The 19951-nt window shown below is 38.9% G+C and overlaps 2 protein-coding genes across 5 annotated transcripts; one reads left to right on the top strand and one right to left on the bottom strand.

Moving 5' to 3' along the window:
* Positions 1–1412: 1412 nt before the first annotated feature.
* On the bottom strand, positions 1413–13245 carry LOC134674366 (coiled-coil domain-containing protein 42 homolog). Of its 4 annotated transcripts, XM_063532427.1 has the most exons (8): positions 13055–13245; positions 11005–11206; positions 9386–9559; positions 5992–6070; positions 5183–5322; positions 3844–4005; positions 2625–2725; positions 1413–1461 (listed from the first exon to the last, which is right to left on the bottom strand). In XM_063532427.1, the coding sequence occupies exons 1-8, from the start codon at positions 13165–13167 to the stop codon at positions 1425–1427; spliced, it is 1008 nt and encodes a 335-aa protein (XP_063388497.1). In that variant the 5' UTR covers positions 13168–13245; the 3' UTR covers positions 1413–1424. The 4 variants fall into 4 exon arrangements, with proteins under 4 accessions (XP_063388497.1, XP_063388495.1, XP_063388494.1 ...); XM_063532425.1 differs by lacking the exons at positions 11005–11206; positions 13055–13245 and adding an exon at positions 10607–10767; XM_063532424.1 differs by lacking the exons at positions 11005–11206; positions 13055–13245 and adding an exon at positions 10010–10170.
* A 411-nt stretch (positions 13246–13656) lies between these two features.
* Positions 13657–14936, top strand: LOC134674381 (peptidyl-tRNA hydrolase 2, mitochondrial-like). The gene is made up of 2 exons (XM_063532449.1): positions 13657–13937; positions 14443–14936. Exons 1-2 carry the CDS (start codon positions 13809–13811, stop codon positions 14806–14808), a joined length of 495 nt encoding a protein of 164 aa, XP_063388519.1. The 5' UTR covers positions 13657–13808; the 3' UTR covers positions 14809–14936.
* The last annotated feature ends 5015 nt before the right edge of the window (positions 14937–19951 follow it).

A 19951-nucleotide genomic window follows, 5' to 3' on the forward strand; every position in this document is an offset into this window, starting at 1 on the left:
TCACTAGGGCTATGTACCAAACACGTACAGTTATTAATGTTATTATCATGGAGGCGTACTGTCTCTTTTACTACCTTACCTATACGTAAGTACTCGTATATATAAGTAGGGCAAGTCTTAGGGTCGGTTGCACCTAACCATCTGTCACCGTTAAAGCATTCGCAAAATTTTATTGTATGGGAATATTCATAGTAGATACTCTGTTGAGTGATGTTGATCAGTCTGTTAAGTGTGGTTGGTGCAACTGGCCTTTAGATCATGAAGGATTATGAGTATTATGACGAATGACTGTCTTTCCTACTTTCTAACTGTTGCTGAAACTTCTACCGCATACGTAAATAACAAGTTCACTACCGGAGGGGGTCGAAAGACCCCATGCAAAGTATTGTATTACGAATGAGGTACCTACACTAATTGCCTCAGCGAAGGTGTAATGATGGTATGGGGTTGGTCACATGTGAATTAAGCATATTATTACAATTTAAAAACGCTTTACAGTTTACTACAAAGAAAACTACGACAATACAAACGTGTACCAAGACCTTAGAAGTCGATAATTAACCCATTGTTAACTCAACTTTGACTAATTAGCGAAGCTTCGTTTAGAATATTAAAACTCTTCAACTAGCCAAAGTTGGAGCACTTAAGGTAAGTGGTTTCTAGCGGCTTTGCTAATTATTTTGTTAATTATTGTTAGTTTTGGGATCATAGAAATTTTCTAACTTTTCTTGTTCAATTCATTACCATCTTTTGCAATTATATACCGGGTGTGGCCTGTAATATGAGCAAAAAATTAAACCGTAGGCTGTACTCTTCATATTGACCAACATTTGTTCAGCGACTTTTAAAAATTACTTGTGGTTTGATTTTAAATACACTTTAAAGTTTATTCTAAGACGCAATGTAAGTATTGCGAATTTTTTTATGTTTAAGACGTGACAAGCAACTTCAACCACAATGATAATGGCGTGGCGATGGCGTCCATTGAAGATAATGTTTATTTTGTATGAAAAATAGGGAGTCTAAATACTTCATAAATTTTATAAGTTGTTGAACAAAAGTGTCACCGTTTGAGGAGTACAATCTATGTTTTAATTATTTGCTCATGTTACAGGCCACACCCGGTATGTAAATGTTAATAACAAAATATCTGGATGTATTTTAATGTAAGTTTAATAAAATATAATGCCGATTAAATTAAATGTGGTGAAAACTTAGGTAAGTAATTAAGTACCTCTCTAGTTAAATTAATAAACAGTATGTCTGGTTTTTTTTTAACTCAGAATAAAAAAAATGTATGTCTGTGATGATTTTATTTTATGAAAACATTTATAAAGAACAAACATAAGTTACATACGTACAAATTTGGCCATGATTTATTAATTAAATATATAAGATAGGTATTAAAAACTAAATCAGTTAAACTAGTTAGCAGACTGGCGCGCGGACTCTGCATCACCCCTACAAAATAAAAGAAATATACATTAAGTTGAGTAAATAAGTTTTCGTAGGAACTGTAGCAAGGGTAGGCGTGGCTCACTCGCGGTCGGGGGCGTCATGGCAGAATGTTCGCGATCCCATGACGTCTCCCATACGGCAATGCGGGTAAAGCCGATGTGGGTTTAGTGGGTAGGACGTCTCCCCCTTTTCTTACTAAGAGAAAGGAGTGGGAGATGGGAGTCCCACATAACCCCCGACGCCGCCCAGGTTACAGGGGGTATGCGTAACCGCATTACCTACCACATCTTTTCGTCGCTTTGCTACAGGCAGCTAAAATTACATCTGTTTCACCCCAATTTTGGGGTTTGCTATAAGCCGCGCGTGGCGCTGTCGCCACCTAGCGGCTATATCTGTACTGATCGTAACAGACGCGTTTTGTTAGAGAGTGAGTCTTCTGTACCTAGTACTATTATTTATTCTGTGGCAAGGGGTACAGACCGATACCTACCTAATTAATAGTTTAAATTCAAATAAGATATTGTTCGCTAATTTGCTGCCGGGCTGGCTCTCGGAGTTAGCTAAACAAAACTTTAAAGTCTCTACTCTAAATATCCAAACCAAAATATCTTTACAAACTTTTCGCATCTTAGGTATCATATCTTGTCAGTGTTGTGGCGGCGATTACAATATGAAATGAAACGCATCGGAAATTGAATAAAACCACCGTCAACTGTACCAAGTAGGTCCAGTCGCCATCAGATATATCGGAGCGGCCAAGGTGTTCACAATATCTGAACACGCACTCTAACGCCCTGACAATAGAGGCGTGTTGAGATATTTGTGAGCACCTTGATCGCTTCGATATATCTGATGGCGACTGTACCTACTGGATTTGTCTTGAAATCGATCTGCTAAGGGTTCAGACAGAGATCAATTTTACATACTTTTTAACCCCCCAAATAGCAGATACATTAATTAGTTTATCAAAAACCGGGATGATATCCCTGTCGCATTCCTCAAAAACTATCAAATCAATATTAAACCGTCGAACGACCACCATACAAAAAATTGAGGAAATTTGACCCTAATCTGCAGTAACACACATCTGATACTGAGTCGCATCGACCCAAATTGAGTTAGTATCACATGTGTGATACTAGGGTTAAAAGTTGCCATAAACTTACTTTTCCTTAGAGCGCTTGGCTGCGATTCTTAGGATCCTCTTCAGCTCCAGCAACGCTCGCATGATCACAACCAACTGCTGCTCAAAATCGTGGGGCTTCACCTGCATTTCAAACGAAAGATTTATGGGACACAATATGGTAAAACACTCTTAAACTCTCCGTACTCTCCGTTCTCCTTCTTCCTGGCGTTATCCCGGCATTTTGCCACGGCTCATGGGAGATGGGAGCTTGGGGTCCGCTTGATAACTAATCCCATGATTTGACGTAGACACTAGTTGTTACGAAAGCGACTGCCATCTGACCTTCCAACCCAGAGGGGAAACTAGGCCTTATTGGGATTAGTCCGGTTTCCTCACGATGTTTTCCTTCACCGAAAAGCGACTGGCAAATATCAAATGATATTTCGCACATAAGTTCCGAAAAACTCATTAGTACGAGCCGGGAATTGAACCCGCGACCTCCGGATTGAAAGTCGCACGCTCTTACCGCTAGGCCACCAGCAGCGCTTTCATCCGTCCTCTCCGCTAATACCCCTTATTCATAAACGCGCTACACACCTCAATTAGCTATTAGTAGGTAATCGTTTGTCTTTATCTGTCATTTTAACTTATGTATTTGTAAGAAAGGTATAAAACATATTTTAACTAAATCAAGTCCGTTTTCTGAATAAGGGGGTAAGTTTATATGATACCAGCATCGTCATACAATTAGTTACAAACAGCAACACACTTAACTGTCCATCAATGAACCTTATACCTTTTGTAATAAGGTTTACGAACTGTCAGTTAACTGTGTGGGTGATGTGTACCAAAAGAAGACGAAATACTTTGTTTATATGCTATACCTACTGTACAAAATGCATTTCACTTTATTTGGTTGATATAAAAATATATTATAGCCGCAGTCTGGTAGGATGAAACTGAAATCGTAACTAATGAAATGTCACGATAAAAGGCATGGTAACAATTCTAAACCATCTAGAAAAATCTTGGACAATTTATTCAACTCTTAGTTGGCGCAGTCAAGTAGGATGAACCTTAAATTGTATCGCTTTCAAACTCGGGTAAGCCCATTCGATCCTCTCAGCAAGCACCTCTTACTTTTTCTTAATGCCAAAATCTTAATCTGACAGATGGATTTACCCGAGTTTGAAGTTAAGCGACTCATTTCGGCAGGCGAGGACTCATTTAAGCGGTCGGTCTATATTTGACAATATTACCTCAATAGAAAGCCCCTTGTTCTTGCAGATCTTGATGTAGAGGCTGTATATGGCAGCCTTGACGTGGCACAGCTCGACGTGACGCCTCGCCGCCGTTTCCTTCAGACGGTGCAGGGCCAGCTCCCATTTTATGACGCGGTTGCGCACTTGGTCGTATTCCCACTGGGACAAACGGATGGTGTTTAGCAAAAATGAGTCATCCCACATCCATTTTACAATAAAATGACAACTTTAAGCGTCAATTTTTTAAGTTGACAATGTTGACATCTTATTGAAAAATTAATGTGTGTTGACACATTATTGCTTATCAGCATCCATTAACATATGTTGAGAAATGTTTCCGGTCATTGCGCATGTTACATGTTACCAACCATTTTTATGGTTCCGTAACAAAGGATAAAAATGGGACCCTATTACTAAGACTCCGCTGTCCGTCTGTCTGCCTGTCCATCTGTCTGTCACCAGGCAGTATCTCATGAACCGTGATAGCTGGGCAGCTGAAATTTTCACACATGATATATTTCTATTGCCGCTACAACTACAAATACTAAAAACAGAATACATATAATAAATATTTAAGTGGGCTCCCATACAACAAACGTGATTCTATTGCCGTTTTTTGCGTAATGGTACGGAACCCTTCGTGCGCGAGTCCAACTCGCACTTGGCCGGTTTTTACGCTAGTAACAGATAGGGAGAATATATATAGAAGAGGCATTGGGATAATTTCGAAATGCGAGTCAATTTCGAAAATGGCAAATATCTAGAACTAGAAGCACTTTCTAATGTAGCAACAGTAGGTAAGCAAGATGCTTGGTAAGTGCAAAAGCTTCGGTTGAAAGAAATAAAGGTCAGGTCTGGGCTGTCATGTCCATGAAGGTCTTTTTAGGGCTCCGTACCCAAAACGGAAAACGGGACCCTATTCGGACGGGACGGGACTCTGCTGTCCGTCCGTCCGTCCGTCCGTCCATCCGCCCGTCTGTCACCAAGCTGTATCTCACGAACCGTGATAGATAGACAGTTGAAATTTTCATAGATGATGTATTTCTGTTGCCGTTATAACAACAAATACTGAAAACAGAATAAAATAAAGGTTTAAGTGGGGCTCCCATACAACAAACGTGATTTTTGACCGAAGTTAAGCAACGTCGGGCAGGGTCAGTACTTGGATGGGTGACCGTTTTTTTTGCCTTTTTCTGCATTATGGTATGGAACCCTTCGTGCGCGAGTACGACTCGCACTTGCCCGGTTTTTTTATAAAACATCAACTTAAAAGAGAGGGATCATTGGGATAGCTAAAATGTCCCATTCTAGACCTTTCTGACAGCACTTCTCTTACCCTCAGGTTTGCAAGCTTGTTGTTCAGCCCCATGATGAACAATTTCTTCTCCTCGGTGAGCGATGCTATCTCCTTCCTCGCGTCTTCCAGCACCTCGAGATCGTGCTCTTGTCGATCGGCTAGTGTACTTTTTGCAGCGGCTAAAAATAGTTTAGTAAGTTTCGGCATAATAATAGTTTTAGACAACTGCGATTTTATTTTGAGAAGGTTTTTAAAGTCAGAATGCCTTTTGAAAGACTGTTGGATCAAAAATTTTATGTAGGTATATAAAGTTGTCGATTAAGAAACATTTTCAAAGTAAACGTCCTTTAAAAGGTTCCAAGATCAAAAATGTCTTAAGTAATCTACTCAATGACTCAATGTTAACTGGAAGAGATCTCTCAAAGGCATAAGGTCGTCTTTGTACTTCTTACTAATTGTATGTTATTTTTAATGTGTATTTTTGTACAATAAAGAGTTTACTACTACTAAAATTAGTATCACTCGATTAATATGGATCATTGCAAAAAGAGATAAAAATAAATATACCTACGTAATGTTACCCATATTATCATCTTCCTCGCGTTATTCCCGGCTCATGGGAGCCTGACAACTTATCCCCAGAATTGGCGTATAGGTTTACTACTAGTTTTTACGAAAGCGACTGCCATGACCTTCCAACCCAGAGCTGGGTAAACTAGGCCTTATTGGGATTAGTAATCTTACCCATATAATCGAAAATTAATTTTTATCGATGAATCATGCTTAATTAACTGACGCAACAGTAAAAACAGCCTGTAAATTCTAAATTTGCTACTAGTATTTCTCACCTAACGCTTCATATCGATTGAGAACATCCAGAGGTTGCTTGAATTCTGGATAGTTCCTCACAACTGACATCAAGTAATCCTGGAAAGAAGAATCATAATTGACAACTCTCAAAAAGTTTATCTCTCTCATTTCGATTATCTTAGATTTCTATAAAAAATGGTATGCTGGTAAAGTACATGAAGCTGAACAACTTCCACCACATTTCCCAAAATGTCCCAGAAAGTTTCTAAGAAATATTCCTGTTTTGTTACCGGTTTTCCTTACACATTTGGTAGCAAAAAAGGGATATTTCTTAGAAACTTTCTGGGACATTTTGGGAAATGTGGTGGAAGTTGTTCAGCTTCGTATACTCTACCAGCATACCAATTTTTATAGAAATTTGTGATCTGTTACTGTCCTATCTATACAAACTCTTTGCCATATCTAGAAATTAAAAACATGGGTATAGTAGTATACCCTATAATGGGCGTGGAACCAGTAATGGGACAAAAAAACTTAATTCCTCTAAAATAAGTATCTAAAAGTAGTTTATACACACTGGCTGTATATTATCATAAATAAGAGTCCTAGAGCTGTTTCAGTTTGAAGTTTCATTAAATTTGGTTGCTTTTTAAGAAATTGGCGTCAACCCAAAAGTTGTCGTGTGACTGAAAAAAAATACCACTACGAATTCTTAACAACTTCGCTAAGAGAGGTGAGTTAATTTATTAAATTTCAATTAATTAATACTTGATGAAAACTAGAATGTGTTTTGTTAGTTGCATTTACCATGAGATAAGGTATACAACACACTATGTTGTGACTCCACAGATGTAAAAAAATAGTGGTATTTGGCCCAATCCCATTATATGAGCTGTAAAACTGCGTACCTCCTATGATGGGACAATTGACAGAATGATGCTTGCCATGCCATAATTTCATGTTTAAACAATACAGAAGTAAAATGTAGGTAGTTACGAAATATGTCAATCAGGAGGTATTCTCGGACTTTGGATAAATTAATATCGTTTTCCCAAACTTTTATTTAACTTGCCCTGTTAGTTAGTGTGGGTCCAATCTTGGTAGCTGAATTTGAGCCACTTTTTGATTTCTGATTCAGTTGAAATTTTGTGTAAGTACGTAATTAAGTATGCAAATCGGATGATAATGCAATATTATGATAACATGGACCTTATCTGATGATGGAGACATGGGAACTTTATCACAAGAAACCCTAACTAATTGTGTTTTCAGTGGCGGATTTCCCATAAGGCACAGTAGGCCCGGGCCTAGGGCGGCGAGGCGGCAAATTGTGACAAAAAATTCGCTGATGATAACAAAAAATAACTCAAAATTAGGCCAGGCAACGAATTCTCAAAAAAAGGTACCTATAGAGGGAAATGCTTGTAACACAATTGACTTTGTACCTAACATTATTTGGACTATCTAGAAGGTGAACATATCAAAAGTCCCCGGCCGTAGCCATTGAGCCGGGGGAAGAGAGAGGTTTGAAGGTCACATTTGTCAGTTTTTCGCTTAAATTTTGGAAACTATGCGTTCTAAAATGAAAGTTGGTTTTAAGCCCCCTCCAGACTATGGGCGTGAATCGCGCCGCGACGTCGCGGAGCGAACATATCGCGAAGTTGACGTATGACTCCACACTCGCACACTTCACGGCGATTTCGCAGTTTGGTTTGCGGCAAGATGGCGGAAAAGCATCAGCTGATCGAGTTTAACTGTTAGTTATCTATGGCATCATACGTGATTTAGCTGTTTTTCCATTTTGTTTCCTTGTGAAACCGTAAAATATAGCTGCTTAATATAATATAATCATATATACTCGCATAATTATCTTGCCACAGAAGAGCCAAAATAGTGTGTAATGTGGAGTCTTGCAAGTTCACGCTTCGCGTCTCCTTTGACGCGGGCCGAAATACCGACAAAAAACGGAGAACAAGGCGCGAAGGCGTGAACAATCTGCGAAATCGACGCCACACTCGCGTTCGCGGCTTCGCCCGCGATTCACGCGCATAGTCTGGAGGGGGCTTTACAACAACAAGCTACGACAAGCTACAATTTTTACGATATCTGGAGGGCCCTCCACACTTGTGCGCGAATCGCGGCGCGAAGCCGCGAACGCGACTGTGGCGTCGATTTTGCATATTGTTGACGCCTTCGCGCCTTGTTCCCCGTTTATAGGGTTCGTACCTCAAAAGGAAAAAACGGAACCCTTATACTCGTGCGTCTGGCTGTCCGTCTGTCACAACCTATTTTCTCCGAAACTGCTGGACCAATTAAGTTGAAATTTGGCACACATATGTAAGTTTGTACTCAAAGATGGACGTGTAACGTAAATAAATAAATTTTAAATATGGAGGCCATTTTGGGGGTAAATGAGAAAATTTAAAATAAAGTTTTTCAAACTATATCAAATCAAAGAGCTCATTGTAAGAATCTCAATTTTTATTTTTATAATTTTAGGATAACTACTATTAGCAGTTATTCAAGAAAATAGACAAAAAAAATGTTTTTCTTATGTTTCTTTTTTAGATTTTTTGAATGTTTTTGTAGGTACATAAAAAGCCAATGTTATTGGTAAAACTGTCACTTAAAATGAATAAGTATTTGCTTATATTTTTCGTAAAACCTATGTTCCTATAATCATGTCACAAGGACGTATATATAGTTTCTGAGGTATAATAAGCGAAAAACCGAAAAATATGACCTTCAAAATACACCCCCCTACTTTTGATATTTATTTGAGTCCAAAAAAGTTACCTAGGTACTATAAAAAAATGTGTCTCAAGCATTTCCCCCTATAATATATCTTTTCGTTGCCTGATCTAAATGTAGTCAATATGATGGGTTCTGATGCTGAGAAAGGGGCGGCTACAAGGCTTGGGGCCTAGGGCGGCAAAGACTGCAAATCCGCCACTGTGTGTTTGGGTATATTAGAATTGTCTCGATGGATCTAATACAGTAATAATTGGCTGTGGAAAGAAAAATACATTCAGCGATAAAAGCTTACACCAAAAATTGATTTTTTTGCCGTAACTTATTCCCCATTTCAATATTTTATACTGATAAAGCAATGTCCATTATAGGGGGCCCATTACTGGATCCACGTCCATTACCGGGGGCCCATTACTGGAGCTTTGGTGTCCATGACTGGAGAAAAAAAGCATAGTTTTCATTTGTTAAATATGTGGAAACTAATTGCTGTATCTTTGATACAACACGCCTAAAACATGAAAGACGGGTAGGACTTTCATCTTTTAACACGCTAAGCGGTAGACCATTTACATGTATACGGGAAATATCATAAATACTCCAAATTTCCTCTTAAATGTCCCATGACTGGTGCTGTTACTATATATAGGTATGTAATACCCCGAGGTATGTTCAGGAACTCACCTCATAGATGGTGTAGTCCTTGACCTGCTTCTCCATCATGAGCCTGACTTCATCCATCTCTTCCACGCGCTTGCGCATGGCCTCTGTTTCGCGCGTCTTGCGCTCGAGCGCCTCTTCGTCGGCGACCATCTTGCGCTCGGCGCGGTCGCGCTTCTCTTGATTCTCTCGAATGAACTGGTAATTTCAGAAGATTTTAAAGACGTGCAGCTAAAATATTATGAGGATTAATATTATGAGGATTAAATAAAATAAGAGCATATGACATGACAATATTAAGTAGCGCATAATGGAAAAGATGTTCTTTTTTAACAAAATATGCTAAAGAAGTGATTTTCCATACAAGCTAGAAAGATTTTTTTTTAATTGCACCTTTTTTTATTGGAAAAAGTTAAACATTTGACCACAATCTCACCTGATGGTAAGTACCGATGCACTTAATTGGCGCAGTCCGGTGGGATTACAGAATAAATAATAATCTAAAGAAGTGTAGTATGTAGTATACTTTAGAATACTTTTGAATGTCCTTAATTGATGTCTTTGATATCTGTGGCCTCGGTCGTACCTGCCTACCTAGGTACGCGTGGTATTTATCCTCGACCATGACGGACATAAGTTCCTTGGTACCTTGTTAAAGCTAATGAAGGATTCCTTCAGCAGCAGTTCCTTAGCGCGCAGCTCTCCCCACTTGATATCCATGGCGGCGCGATTGCGAGCCTCCTCCTCTCGCTTCTCGGCTAGCTTCTCTTCCGCCTCCATCAGATCCCTCCTCGCTTGTTCCATCAGGACTTGTGAGATGGTGCAAGTGACCCTGACTCTGTTGTACCTTGTTAAAGCTAATGAAGGATTCCTTCAGCAGCAGTTCCTTAGCGCGCAGCTCTCCCCACTTGATATCCATGGCGGCGCGATTGCGAGCCTCCTCCTCTCGCTTCTCGGCTAGCTTCTCTTCCGCCTCCATCAGATCCCTCCTCGCTTGTTCCATTAGGACTTGTGAGATGGTGCAAGTGACCCTGACTCTGTTGTACCTTGTTAAAGCTAATGAAGGATTCCTTCAGCAGCAGTTCCTTAGCGCGCAGCTCTCCCCACTTGATATCCATGGCGGCGCGATTGCGAGCCTCCTTCTCTCGCTTCTCGGCTAGCTTCTCTTCCGCCTCCATCAGATCCCTCCTCGCTTGTTCCATCAGGACTTGTGAGATGGTGCAAGTGACCCTGACTCTGTTGTACCTTGTTAAAGCTAATGAAGGATTCCTTCAGCAGCAGTTCCTTAGCGCGCAGCTCTCCCCACTTGATGTCCATGGCGGCGCGATTGCGAGCCTCCTCCTCTCGCTTCTCGGCTAGCTTCTCCTCTGCCTCCATCAGGTCCCTCCTCGCTTGTTCCATCAGGACTTGTGAGATGGTGCAAGTGACCCTGACTCTGTTGTACCTTGTTAAAGCTAATGAAGGATTCCTTCAGCAGCAGTTCCTTAGCGCGCAGCTCTCCCCACTTGATGTCCATGGCGGCGCGATTGCGAGCCTCCTCCTCTCGCTTCTCAGCTAGCTTCTCCTCTGCCTCCATCAGGTCCCTCCTCGCTTGTTCCATCAGGACTTGTGGGATGGTGCAAGTGACCCTGACTCTGTTGTACCTTGTTAAAGCTAATGAAGGATTCCTTCAGCAGCAGTTCCTTAGCGCGCAGCTCTCCCCACTTGATGTCCATGGCGGCGCGATTGCGAGCCTCCTCCTCTCGCTTCTCGGCTAGCTTTTCCTCCGCCTCCATCAGATCCCTCCTCGCTTGTTCCATCAGGACTTGTGGGGTTGGGCGCGCCACGTCCCATACTGGGTATTTTCTGAAGCGAGACATGCTTTAAGCTGGGCGAACCTTTTGGGTGTTGTGTGTTGTAGGAGGCAGAACTACAACTAAAAATAGGTACTTGTAGTCACCTACAGGTACTTGATATCAGGTAAAATTGTGAATGTTATCATCGAGAATCCAACCGTGACATGACGTAAATTCAGGGCTCCGAAACTAACAGCTGTTACATAAAATGATTAGGAGATCTGCCCTTGAAATATTATCTTAGTCGTCATAAGTAAGATCGTCTAAGCAGAGTTGTACCTAAAGGACAACCATTCTCGTGGTTGCATAACCCAAAAGCGGGACCAATGTTTAGAAATAATTTTGGCATGTACAGGATCTCGGCTACCTCTTGAAAAATATGCCTTTTCCTGAGCTTTTGAGCTAGAGCTTGGAAATACAGTAGGTACAATACTAAACATTGTCATGAGTTGTACCTATCGTAGATAGATGACTCGCAATAGTCAATGAAGTATGGTCATGTCATGAGAAAAACATAGGTTATTTTGATCGGGGTAAGAGGTGTGGGAATTCCACACAAGTGTTTGCGTTACCCCATCCAACCTTAGGGGTTCATTTAGACGATGCAAGAACTCGCATGCGAGTTTCATTACATTGCGGGTTTTGATCAGACGGTTGAATTGGACGTAACCAACAGTCCGCAATGTAACTAAAATCGCAAGCGAGACGCGCGCCGTTTAAATCAGCCCTAACGCATTCACTCCCAGCGACCCGTCAGGCGCGTTCTCTGTTCGTAGTCACATTTCACTACTAGTCTGTTTGAGATCCTGAAAACGGTAATAAATAAAGATACTACTCCTAAAAATACGTGTAGATTGGTCATGATGTCTAGTAAAAATGTATTTGAAGCTTGTACCTTTCAAAACTTTTATAACGCGATCTTATTGAACATGTATATGAGAAGGGCTCTAGAAAGCGACAAAATTTTACAATACTCGTAGTTATTTATACATTTTTTTTGTTTTCAATAAAGAAGGAAAATCGAGAAAATTTTGTTCATTAACAATTGCCTAACTTGTTGAAAATATAACTTTTAGATAAATTTCTACAAGTATTACATGTGATGACATGTTTTAAATGCACCATATTTTTTTTTGAATTTTTCAATGAATATTTAATACCTTTTAAATTATATTTAATGTTATGTAATCGTTTTTCACGCCGCGCGCGTTTCTCAAAAATGAGGCGCGGAGGGCTGTGTTCAGCGTTGGATAAAAAGTATAAATAATGGAGATACAGTTCTGCAAGTATAAAATGTTTGATTGGAAATATCCTCTTCTTTTACAATATAAATTTTGGTTTCTTAAATATTAGTATTGTATTGTATTGTATTAATACTTTTTGAGATATTGGGGAAATAAAGAATAACTACTTTTTCCTCCCTTTTTTTGTTTATAACTTTTGATATTTTTTGTGTGCTAATACACGCTTCGAACACATTTTTCTAGACATCATGACGAATCTAATGAGGTATCACACGTATTTTTAGGAGTAGTATCTTTATTTTTCACCGTTTTCAGGATCTCGAACAGACTATACATACGATTTTCCCATCATCGGCTACGCTCGGAGGGGGCTGTTCATAAATTACGTCATCGATTATTGACGATTTTGGACCCCCCTCCCACTAAAACCATCCAAAAATCATGCTTCGAATGACCCCGTTTCCTCCTACGTCATGCTACCAGCATCCGATGTCCAGACCCCCCCCCCCTAATTTGAAATGACGTAATTTATGAATAGCCCCTAGCGCGTAGTTCGCACTGGTACTGAATGTAATCACTAATCAACTAATCACTTAATCAGTAACGAAACTTACTTCACAATCATGGAGCTCTGCATCAGCGAATTGTAGTACTCCTCGGCGCACTCCACCGGAGGCCCATGCGGTATGGCGATGGGCGCCAAATCCTTCAATGGCATCTTATTCATTGTTAATATTCACTAATAATGTAAAACGGTAACAAAATGGTAACAAACAGCTGGGATGTGAATGACGTCAACTTTGGACGTCACTGAACGCAAATAAACAAAGAACAGTTGCTTGGCAACGGGCGGGAGGAACCAAAGAGTAAGTATGGAGGAAACCTTCACGCATACATTTTTTAAATTTGCCGCTTTTGTCTACTGACGGAAATGGCTTGACAACTTATTCACTCTGTTGCGTTCACGTAATTGACCCAGGCCTATAACCGCGAAAATCGAAGTTCACAAATTGCGGGGATTTTTCTCTGTCACTCTTATTACGCCTTCTTTGGAGTAAAAGAGAAAGATCCTCGCGATTTGCGAATTTCTGGTTTCGCGGCAGCCGCTCAGACACCTGTGTCCGGACCAATTATAAGAACGCAACATTTTTTTACTCATTGACAGTTGACAGATTGCCACTAAATGTCACTGTCACTTTTGCATTTGCAGTGCACTCGTTGATTGTACGGAGTTTTTATAAATACTCGAATAGTTTATTTTTTATAACTTATACCTACTACAAATACAGCGACCGGCCCATTATTACAAAAACAATAAATCAAATCTAGATCTACTTCAAAACTTCAATCATTTCTACCAAACGAAGAATGGAACTGAACATTTCTTTCCTCTCCGGGTTGGGTTGTGGTCTTTGCCTAGGCCTGTCCCTGTTTGCCCTCAGGAAATATCTAGGAGTATTCTCCAACGCCAGCAAAGCCGTAGAAACTATTAAGAAGGTAACTTCTAGTTATAAAAATATTTTTATGGCTCCTCAAGGTGTTACTGACCATTGACACAATATATTATAGGTTATGCCCGGTTTCTTGTTTTACCGTGTATTGTGTTGTAATTCGTTTTTATAGTGGGACATGGTTCATTATAATTAGAGCAATTTCACATTTAAATAATAAGACTCAAAATCTTTGTATCAACTGCAGTCTTTTCTGTGGATATAACAAAAGTTAAAGATTTATAAGCGTAATATTTTAACATGAATCAGGATAAAGTCCAGTAATTTAGCTTAAAAGTCGGGTTTATTTTATGATATACACAGGAAAGTTGCATAACCTTACCCATCCATATTAAAAGTTTTTGGCTCGCTAATGTTGGTCTTATCAAAGAATTAAAACATGAACCTTTTAAAAAGGTTATCTTGAGTCTATTGCTATACCTACATTGATTTTAATCAGATTGTCCAATAGTTTTGCTTTTTTAAATGAAACTATTTTTATTCTATTGCAGTTCAAATCAAGGTCTGAATACAAACTCGTACTAGTGGTCCGAACAGACTTGCAGATGTCCAAAGGAAAAATTGCAGCTCAATGTGGCCATGCGTCAGTAGGAGCCTTTGAAAAGGCTCAGCGGAAGGACCCGGAGGGCTTAGAGCAGTGGCAGATGACCGGTCAAGCCAAGATCGCCTTAAAAACAGACTCTGTTGATGAAATAAAGAAGCTAGCAGAGAAAGCGAAGAAAATGGGAGTAGTTACTTCAATGATCAGAGATGCCGGGCGCACTCAAATTGCTCCCAATTCTATAACTGTTCTAGGAGTAGGGCCAGCTCCTAAAGAAGTTATTGATGAAATCACTGGGCATTTGAAACTTCTATAAGACAATAGTCAATAATGTTAATAATAAGTTGCTCTCCTAAAGTGAAAGATCTAAGTTCATTCAGACAACATGATGTTAAGCATTTATTTTAAGTACTGATGTTAGTAAATCATATTTGTTAACAGTAAGCTAGTTTTGCTTGCCAAAAATCCACTAGCCAACCTTTTGTTTTTGAGAGCCACAAAGATTATTTTGCCTTGTAGCCCTGTAGCGGATGGCGCTGGAGCTAATATACGGCGTTGCATGAACAAGAGATTTCCTTTGGGCAGGATTGGTCCTTAGGACCCAGGGATGGATTCAAGAAGTGAAGCCACCGAGATTTTTGATGTAAATTTTTAGGGGGGGGGGGGCTCTCAACTTGATCTTGATATCTGTATCATTTAAGCTCCTAGGTCAACTTTGGTATCGTTTCCGTATAAATCGGGGGTGCCGAATTCATTTCTGATATCATAATGACACCATTCCGAAGTAAAAACACATAAAATATGAAAAAAATACTTTTTTTTTAATTCCTCTTCACGCTTAAACTGCTGAACCAATTTAGTTAAAATTTGGTACAGAGATAGTCTGAGTCCCAAGGAATAACATAGCATACTTGTAATCTCAATAATCATCCCTTAAGGGTGTGAAAAGGGAGGAGGAAATTTGTATGGGGATTCAATAACCGCTGAACCGATTTAGATAAAATTTGGTATAGAGATCGTTTGAGTCCCAGGGAAGAACATAGGATAGTTTTTATTCCAAAAAAAATACCTTAAAAATTAAAGATAAGGTGTAGGATTGTATGGGAAATCAATAAACGCTGAACCGATTTCGATGAAATCTATGTCTGCATCTTTGATTTTGTTGAAAATGATACTAAACTTGACTTAGAACCTAAACTAGAATACTAAATGGGGTCCCTTTGTTTCCCATAAAGTTTTAAGTCATAATGTATTGTTTGACATATTATCGTTAGTCATAAAACTGAAACCGTTAACTTTTCAGGATTTTCCTGAGGTTATTCTATAGATAGGTTAGGTTAGGTTTGTTTTATGACAATCCTGAAAAGTTACGCGTTTCTGAGAAAAACCAATTATGACTAACGAAAATTCGGACAAACAAGACATTATGACTTAAAACTATTTGGGAAACAATAGAGACCCATACTAAATAGATAAAGAATTATTAACCTTAAACGTCGCAGACGCTTAAACCCCCCACCCCCCACCTGCATCAAAACTCTGGGTGGCTCCACTTCTTAAATCCATCCTTGGGTCCTAAGGACCAATCCTGCTAAAGGAAATCTCTTGTTCATACAACGCCGTGTTTGACCTTTTTTTGCTGTGAGCAAACACAACTACTGGGCTGGGCCACAAGATGAATTTGCTTAAAGGTGATCTGATGGCAAGGATCTATACCGGGATTACCTGGCGGGCCACCTAAAATAGCCTGGCGGGCTGCATTTCACATAATAGAGAATTTACCTTTCTGAGTCACTATTACTCTTTCTATTTAGTAGAGAGATAAAGATGATGCTATTTAACCTGACATGTGAATATTTATTCGGAACAATTCCTGAGTATTGAGGATCTGTCTGTGTGTATGTATATGTACGGATTTTTATGCGGTTTTCACCTATCAATAGAGTAATTTACTGAGGAAGGTCTGGGTAAATAATTAGTTTTTCTTTTAATCTTTATTTTTTTTAAGGGGTTTTGTCACGCAGTGACGATGTCACCCCCGTAATGAGATCTAATAGTAATAATGATGTAGTAGTGAAGTATTACCTACACCACTACATCACATTTAAGTATAGTTTGCACATCAACCTGGCCTCGTCTGATAGTGGCGATGCCAGGACGATGTTGCAACTACGTATGTTGGTGGTTTTTATAAATGTCATGTCACTCCCCATCGCCTCATTAAGGACACATTCCATCAACACATGGTGGACATCTTCTATTTTATCGCACTCTTGGCAATTTGGTGAAGCCGCTAGTTTCATCAGGTGCTTCAATTTGTTTGATGGAATGTGCCCGGAACGAAGTCTGAGGAGTGATACTACCTGTTTCCTGCTTAGCTTTTTGCCAAACCACGGGACCTGAGGGGGCTGACATTGAACTGTTCGGTACCAGATTCCTTTAGTGAGAGACCGCTTATCAAAGTATTCCTTCCACATCTGCCTGCAACTAAGCCTAACTTTACCTAGTACTTCGCTGTGTACTTTTAATACACCTGCTGTTGTGTGTGTATAATTTGTTAAGGTTTTGTCTAACCCATGCGAAGCCGGGGCGGGTCGCTAGTTAAATAATAACATAATACATTATCATCAAATTTTAATAACCATTCACGGTTCAAAATTTCACTTCAAAGGCGGATAGATGGCGTTTGGTACATAATATTTCGTTGGTGGTGTTTCATATTTTTCATAATCCAGGTATTGCCGACATTAAAACAGGAGTAATTAAAAACTTAAACAATAATTATGTAACTATAGGAATAGCACCACAATAAATCATGATGATACTTACAGCTAAGTAACAACAATATGTACAGTCAAGTGTAAAAATATGGGATCACACATCTTAGTCAAAAATATGTCCCATTGCTCTTATGTTGAATTATGAACTATGGGACATATTTTTGAGAAGTGGTATGCAACCATATTTTCACACTTGCGTGTATAATACTCTTAATTAACCAACTTATGGGAAACTATAATTCGAAACAATGAAATTATTTACGATACAAGTGCGAAATTCGATCTCGCTTCGGTCGTGTTTTAAAATTCGCCACTCATTGCGAATTACCTATTCGCACGTGTATCGTACGTTTTACAGTACACATATGTACCCTTTAAATTTTTCGACGTAGTTACGTAATGTGCTTATTATAGCACGGTGTCGTAATGAAGCACAGATGTACTGTAAAATATACATATAATTGTACAGTAGGTATCTTTAGGTTAGGTTATAAACTACGCGGCGGTTTTACTTTAGGTCACTGGTCACATTACACTATTCTTTGAATCCGACACCCTAATCTTAGATACATCGTATGCAAAATATGTCTGTGACAAGATAACTATACACATGTAGTACATAATTGTTTTCCATCGTATTTTCTCGGAAACTTTCGCATTTGTCATACTACTTCGGTCAACCTCAGAACCTTTTGTACCGAGACTGACTGAAATAGCAAGACACGTTCCAACAGCAACACTCCTAACTGTACATCGGTGGATTTTATTACAAAAGGCATAAGGGCCACCGATGTACAGTTAATAGTGTGGGCGATGGTTCGTACGTTTCCGTGAAAATACGATGGAAATAATTATACACTACATCTATTCTGTACAAGCTTTATCACCGAATTAAAGCTATATTGCCATGTTTTACATGATTGCCAAGCCTTAGTATTAGTATAGGTAGGTACCTAAGGCCCACTTGGACCACCCCACTAACCCGGGATTAAGCGGTTAAACCGTTAACCTAGTGTCAAATTGTACTGGTAACCATGGTAACTCCAGGTTTACCCGGTTAACCCCGGGTTAGTGGAATGGTGCAAGTGGGCCTAAGACGCATTATGCGGTCTACCTAGTTCCATAAAGCACATATGTTATAGATGTTACTATTTACTATACATTTTGGGGTAAAAAGACTTCGCAAGCATGTAAACATAGCAAAGGATTCATAATTAACATCAAGATGAGGGTATCATTATAAGTACAATTTAAGTAAAAAAGTAGTATAGCACACTTCTATTATAGTTACTTACAGTAAGCGCTCGGTAATCCGGCAATTAGACTCAGATGACACGCTCTATAATCCGGCAGTTTACACAATCGAACGCCAGAGTGGTTGCATTTTTGTAGTTCGTTTTTTTAGCATTAGAAAAAAGGTAAACAATCTTAATGTGTATTTTAATTGAAAAACACGTTTTAAAAATATATCACGGCAAATATGTAACAATTATGAATTTAATACGATCATTTATATTCTTCTGCTTTCATAATAGTTGCTGATTTTTAATAAGCGTTTTTCAACTAAAAGACATGTCAAGATCGCTTACCTTCTTTCTAATGCTAAAAAAGAGAACCTTATATGTAGAAATTGTTTTCTATATAAGACTTTTATTTCCTATACAAATCCATTAATCAAGTTGTTCCAACAATCCGGCATAGAAAGAAAATTATAGTTGCCGGATTACCGAGAGCATACTGTATTTAAAAACAAGTTCGCTTAAGGTAAAATGGCAGTGTCTATTTGCCTCTCCCTCGAGCATGGGATTGAGCGAGAGGCCAATAGTTAGTCGTTATATATTCAACCAATCAAAGTTAAAGTTATGAAACTAAGGCAAGTTACAAATAAGTTCCGTAATTAAATTATATATATCATAATTTTTAAGTAAGGGTGGTATTCGACTTGGCCATTTTCTTGGACCAATGTGCATTTGCGTCTCACATTTTGCCTAATAAGAGAGTGAGACGCAATGCACATTAGATAAAGAAATTGGAGAGGTGGAATACCATCCTAAGCAGAAAATTTATGTCATTATTTTTTAATGTCAAATTATTTCCTAAAATTGCATAAGACAGGAAGCACAATTTAAAAAGTAAAATCTAATAAAATCGAATTACAAAGAAGAATAATACTTAGCACTGGAAGTTGCTATAATAGAAATCAAAATTATCCTATAATTTCCATAATTCTAGACTAAAAAAATTAAAAAATGCTATAAAAGTAGTATAAAACTACACAATCTTAGGTAACTAGTAAGAAAACAACGAAAACAAATGCAACTCATAATTACATCAAGAACGACAATCAATGAACTTATTGGATTTGTTTTAAAAAAACAGAAATCGGAAAGGGTACTCGATTTTATTTAACCTTTCATAATTACACACGGCAATTGTGACGTTCCACCGGTAAAGGTACCTTATGACGGTTGGCGCTTACATCGCGTAACACCTTATTGGAGCGTCGTTCAACAGCGTAAGTGTGCCGACCGCTAGAGGGTACCTTTTCCGTGGAACGTCACGTTTGTGATTCCAATCACACAATAATTTTAATTTACAACCATAATGCACTCAATCTATAGCAAGGTAACATATGTAGTTGTTAATATTTTGAGACACAATTTTTAATTTTTTTTTTGT

Source organism: Cydia fagiglandana, chromosome 20 (assembly GCF_963556715.1).
Source record: "Cydia fagiglandana chromosome 20, ilCydFagi1.1, whole genome shotgun sequence".
NCBI classification, from domain to species: domain Eukaryota; kingdom Metazoa; phylum Arthropoda; class Insecta; order Lepidoptera; family Tortricidae; genus Cydia; species Cydia fagiglandana.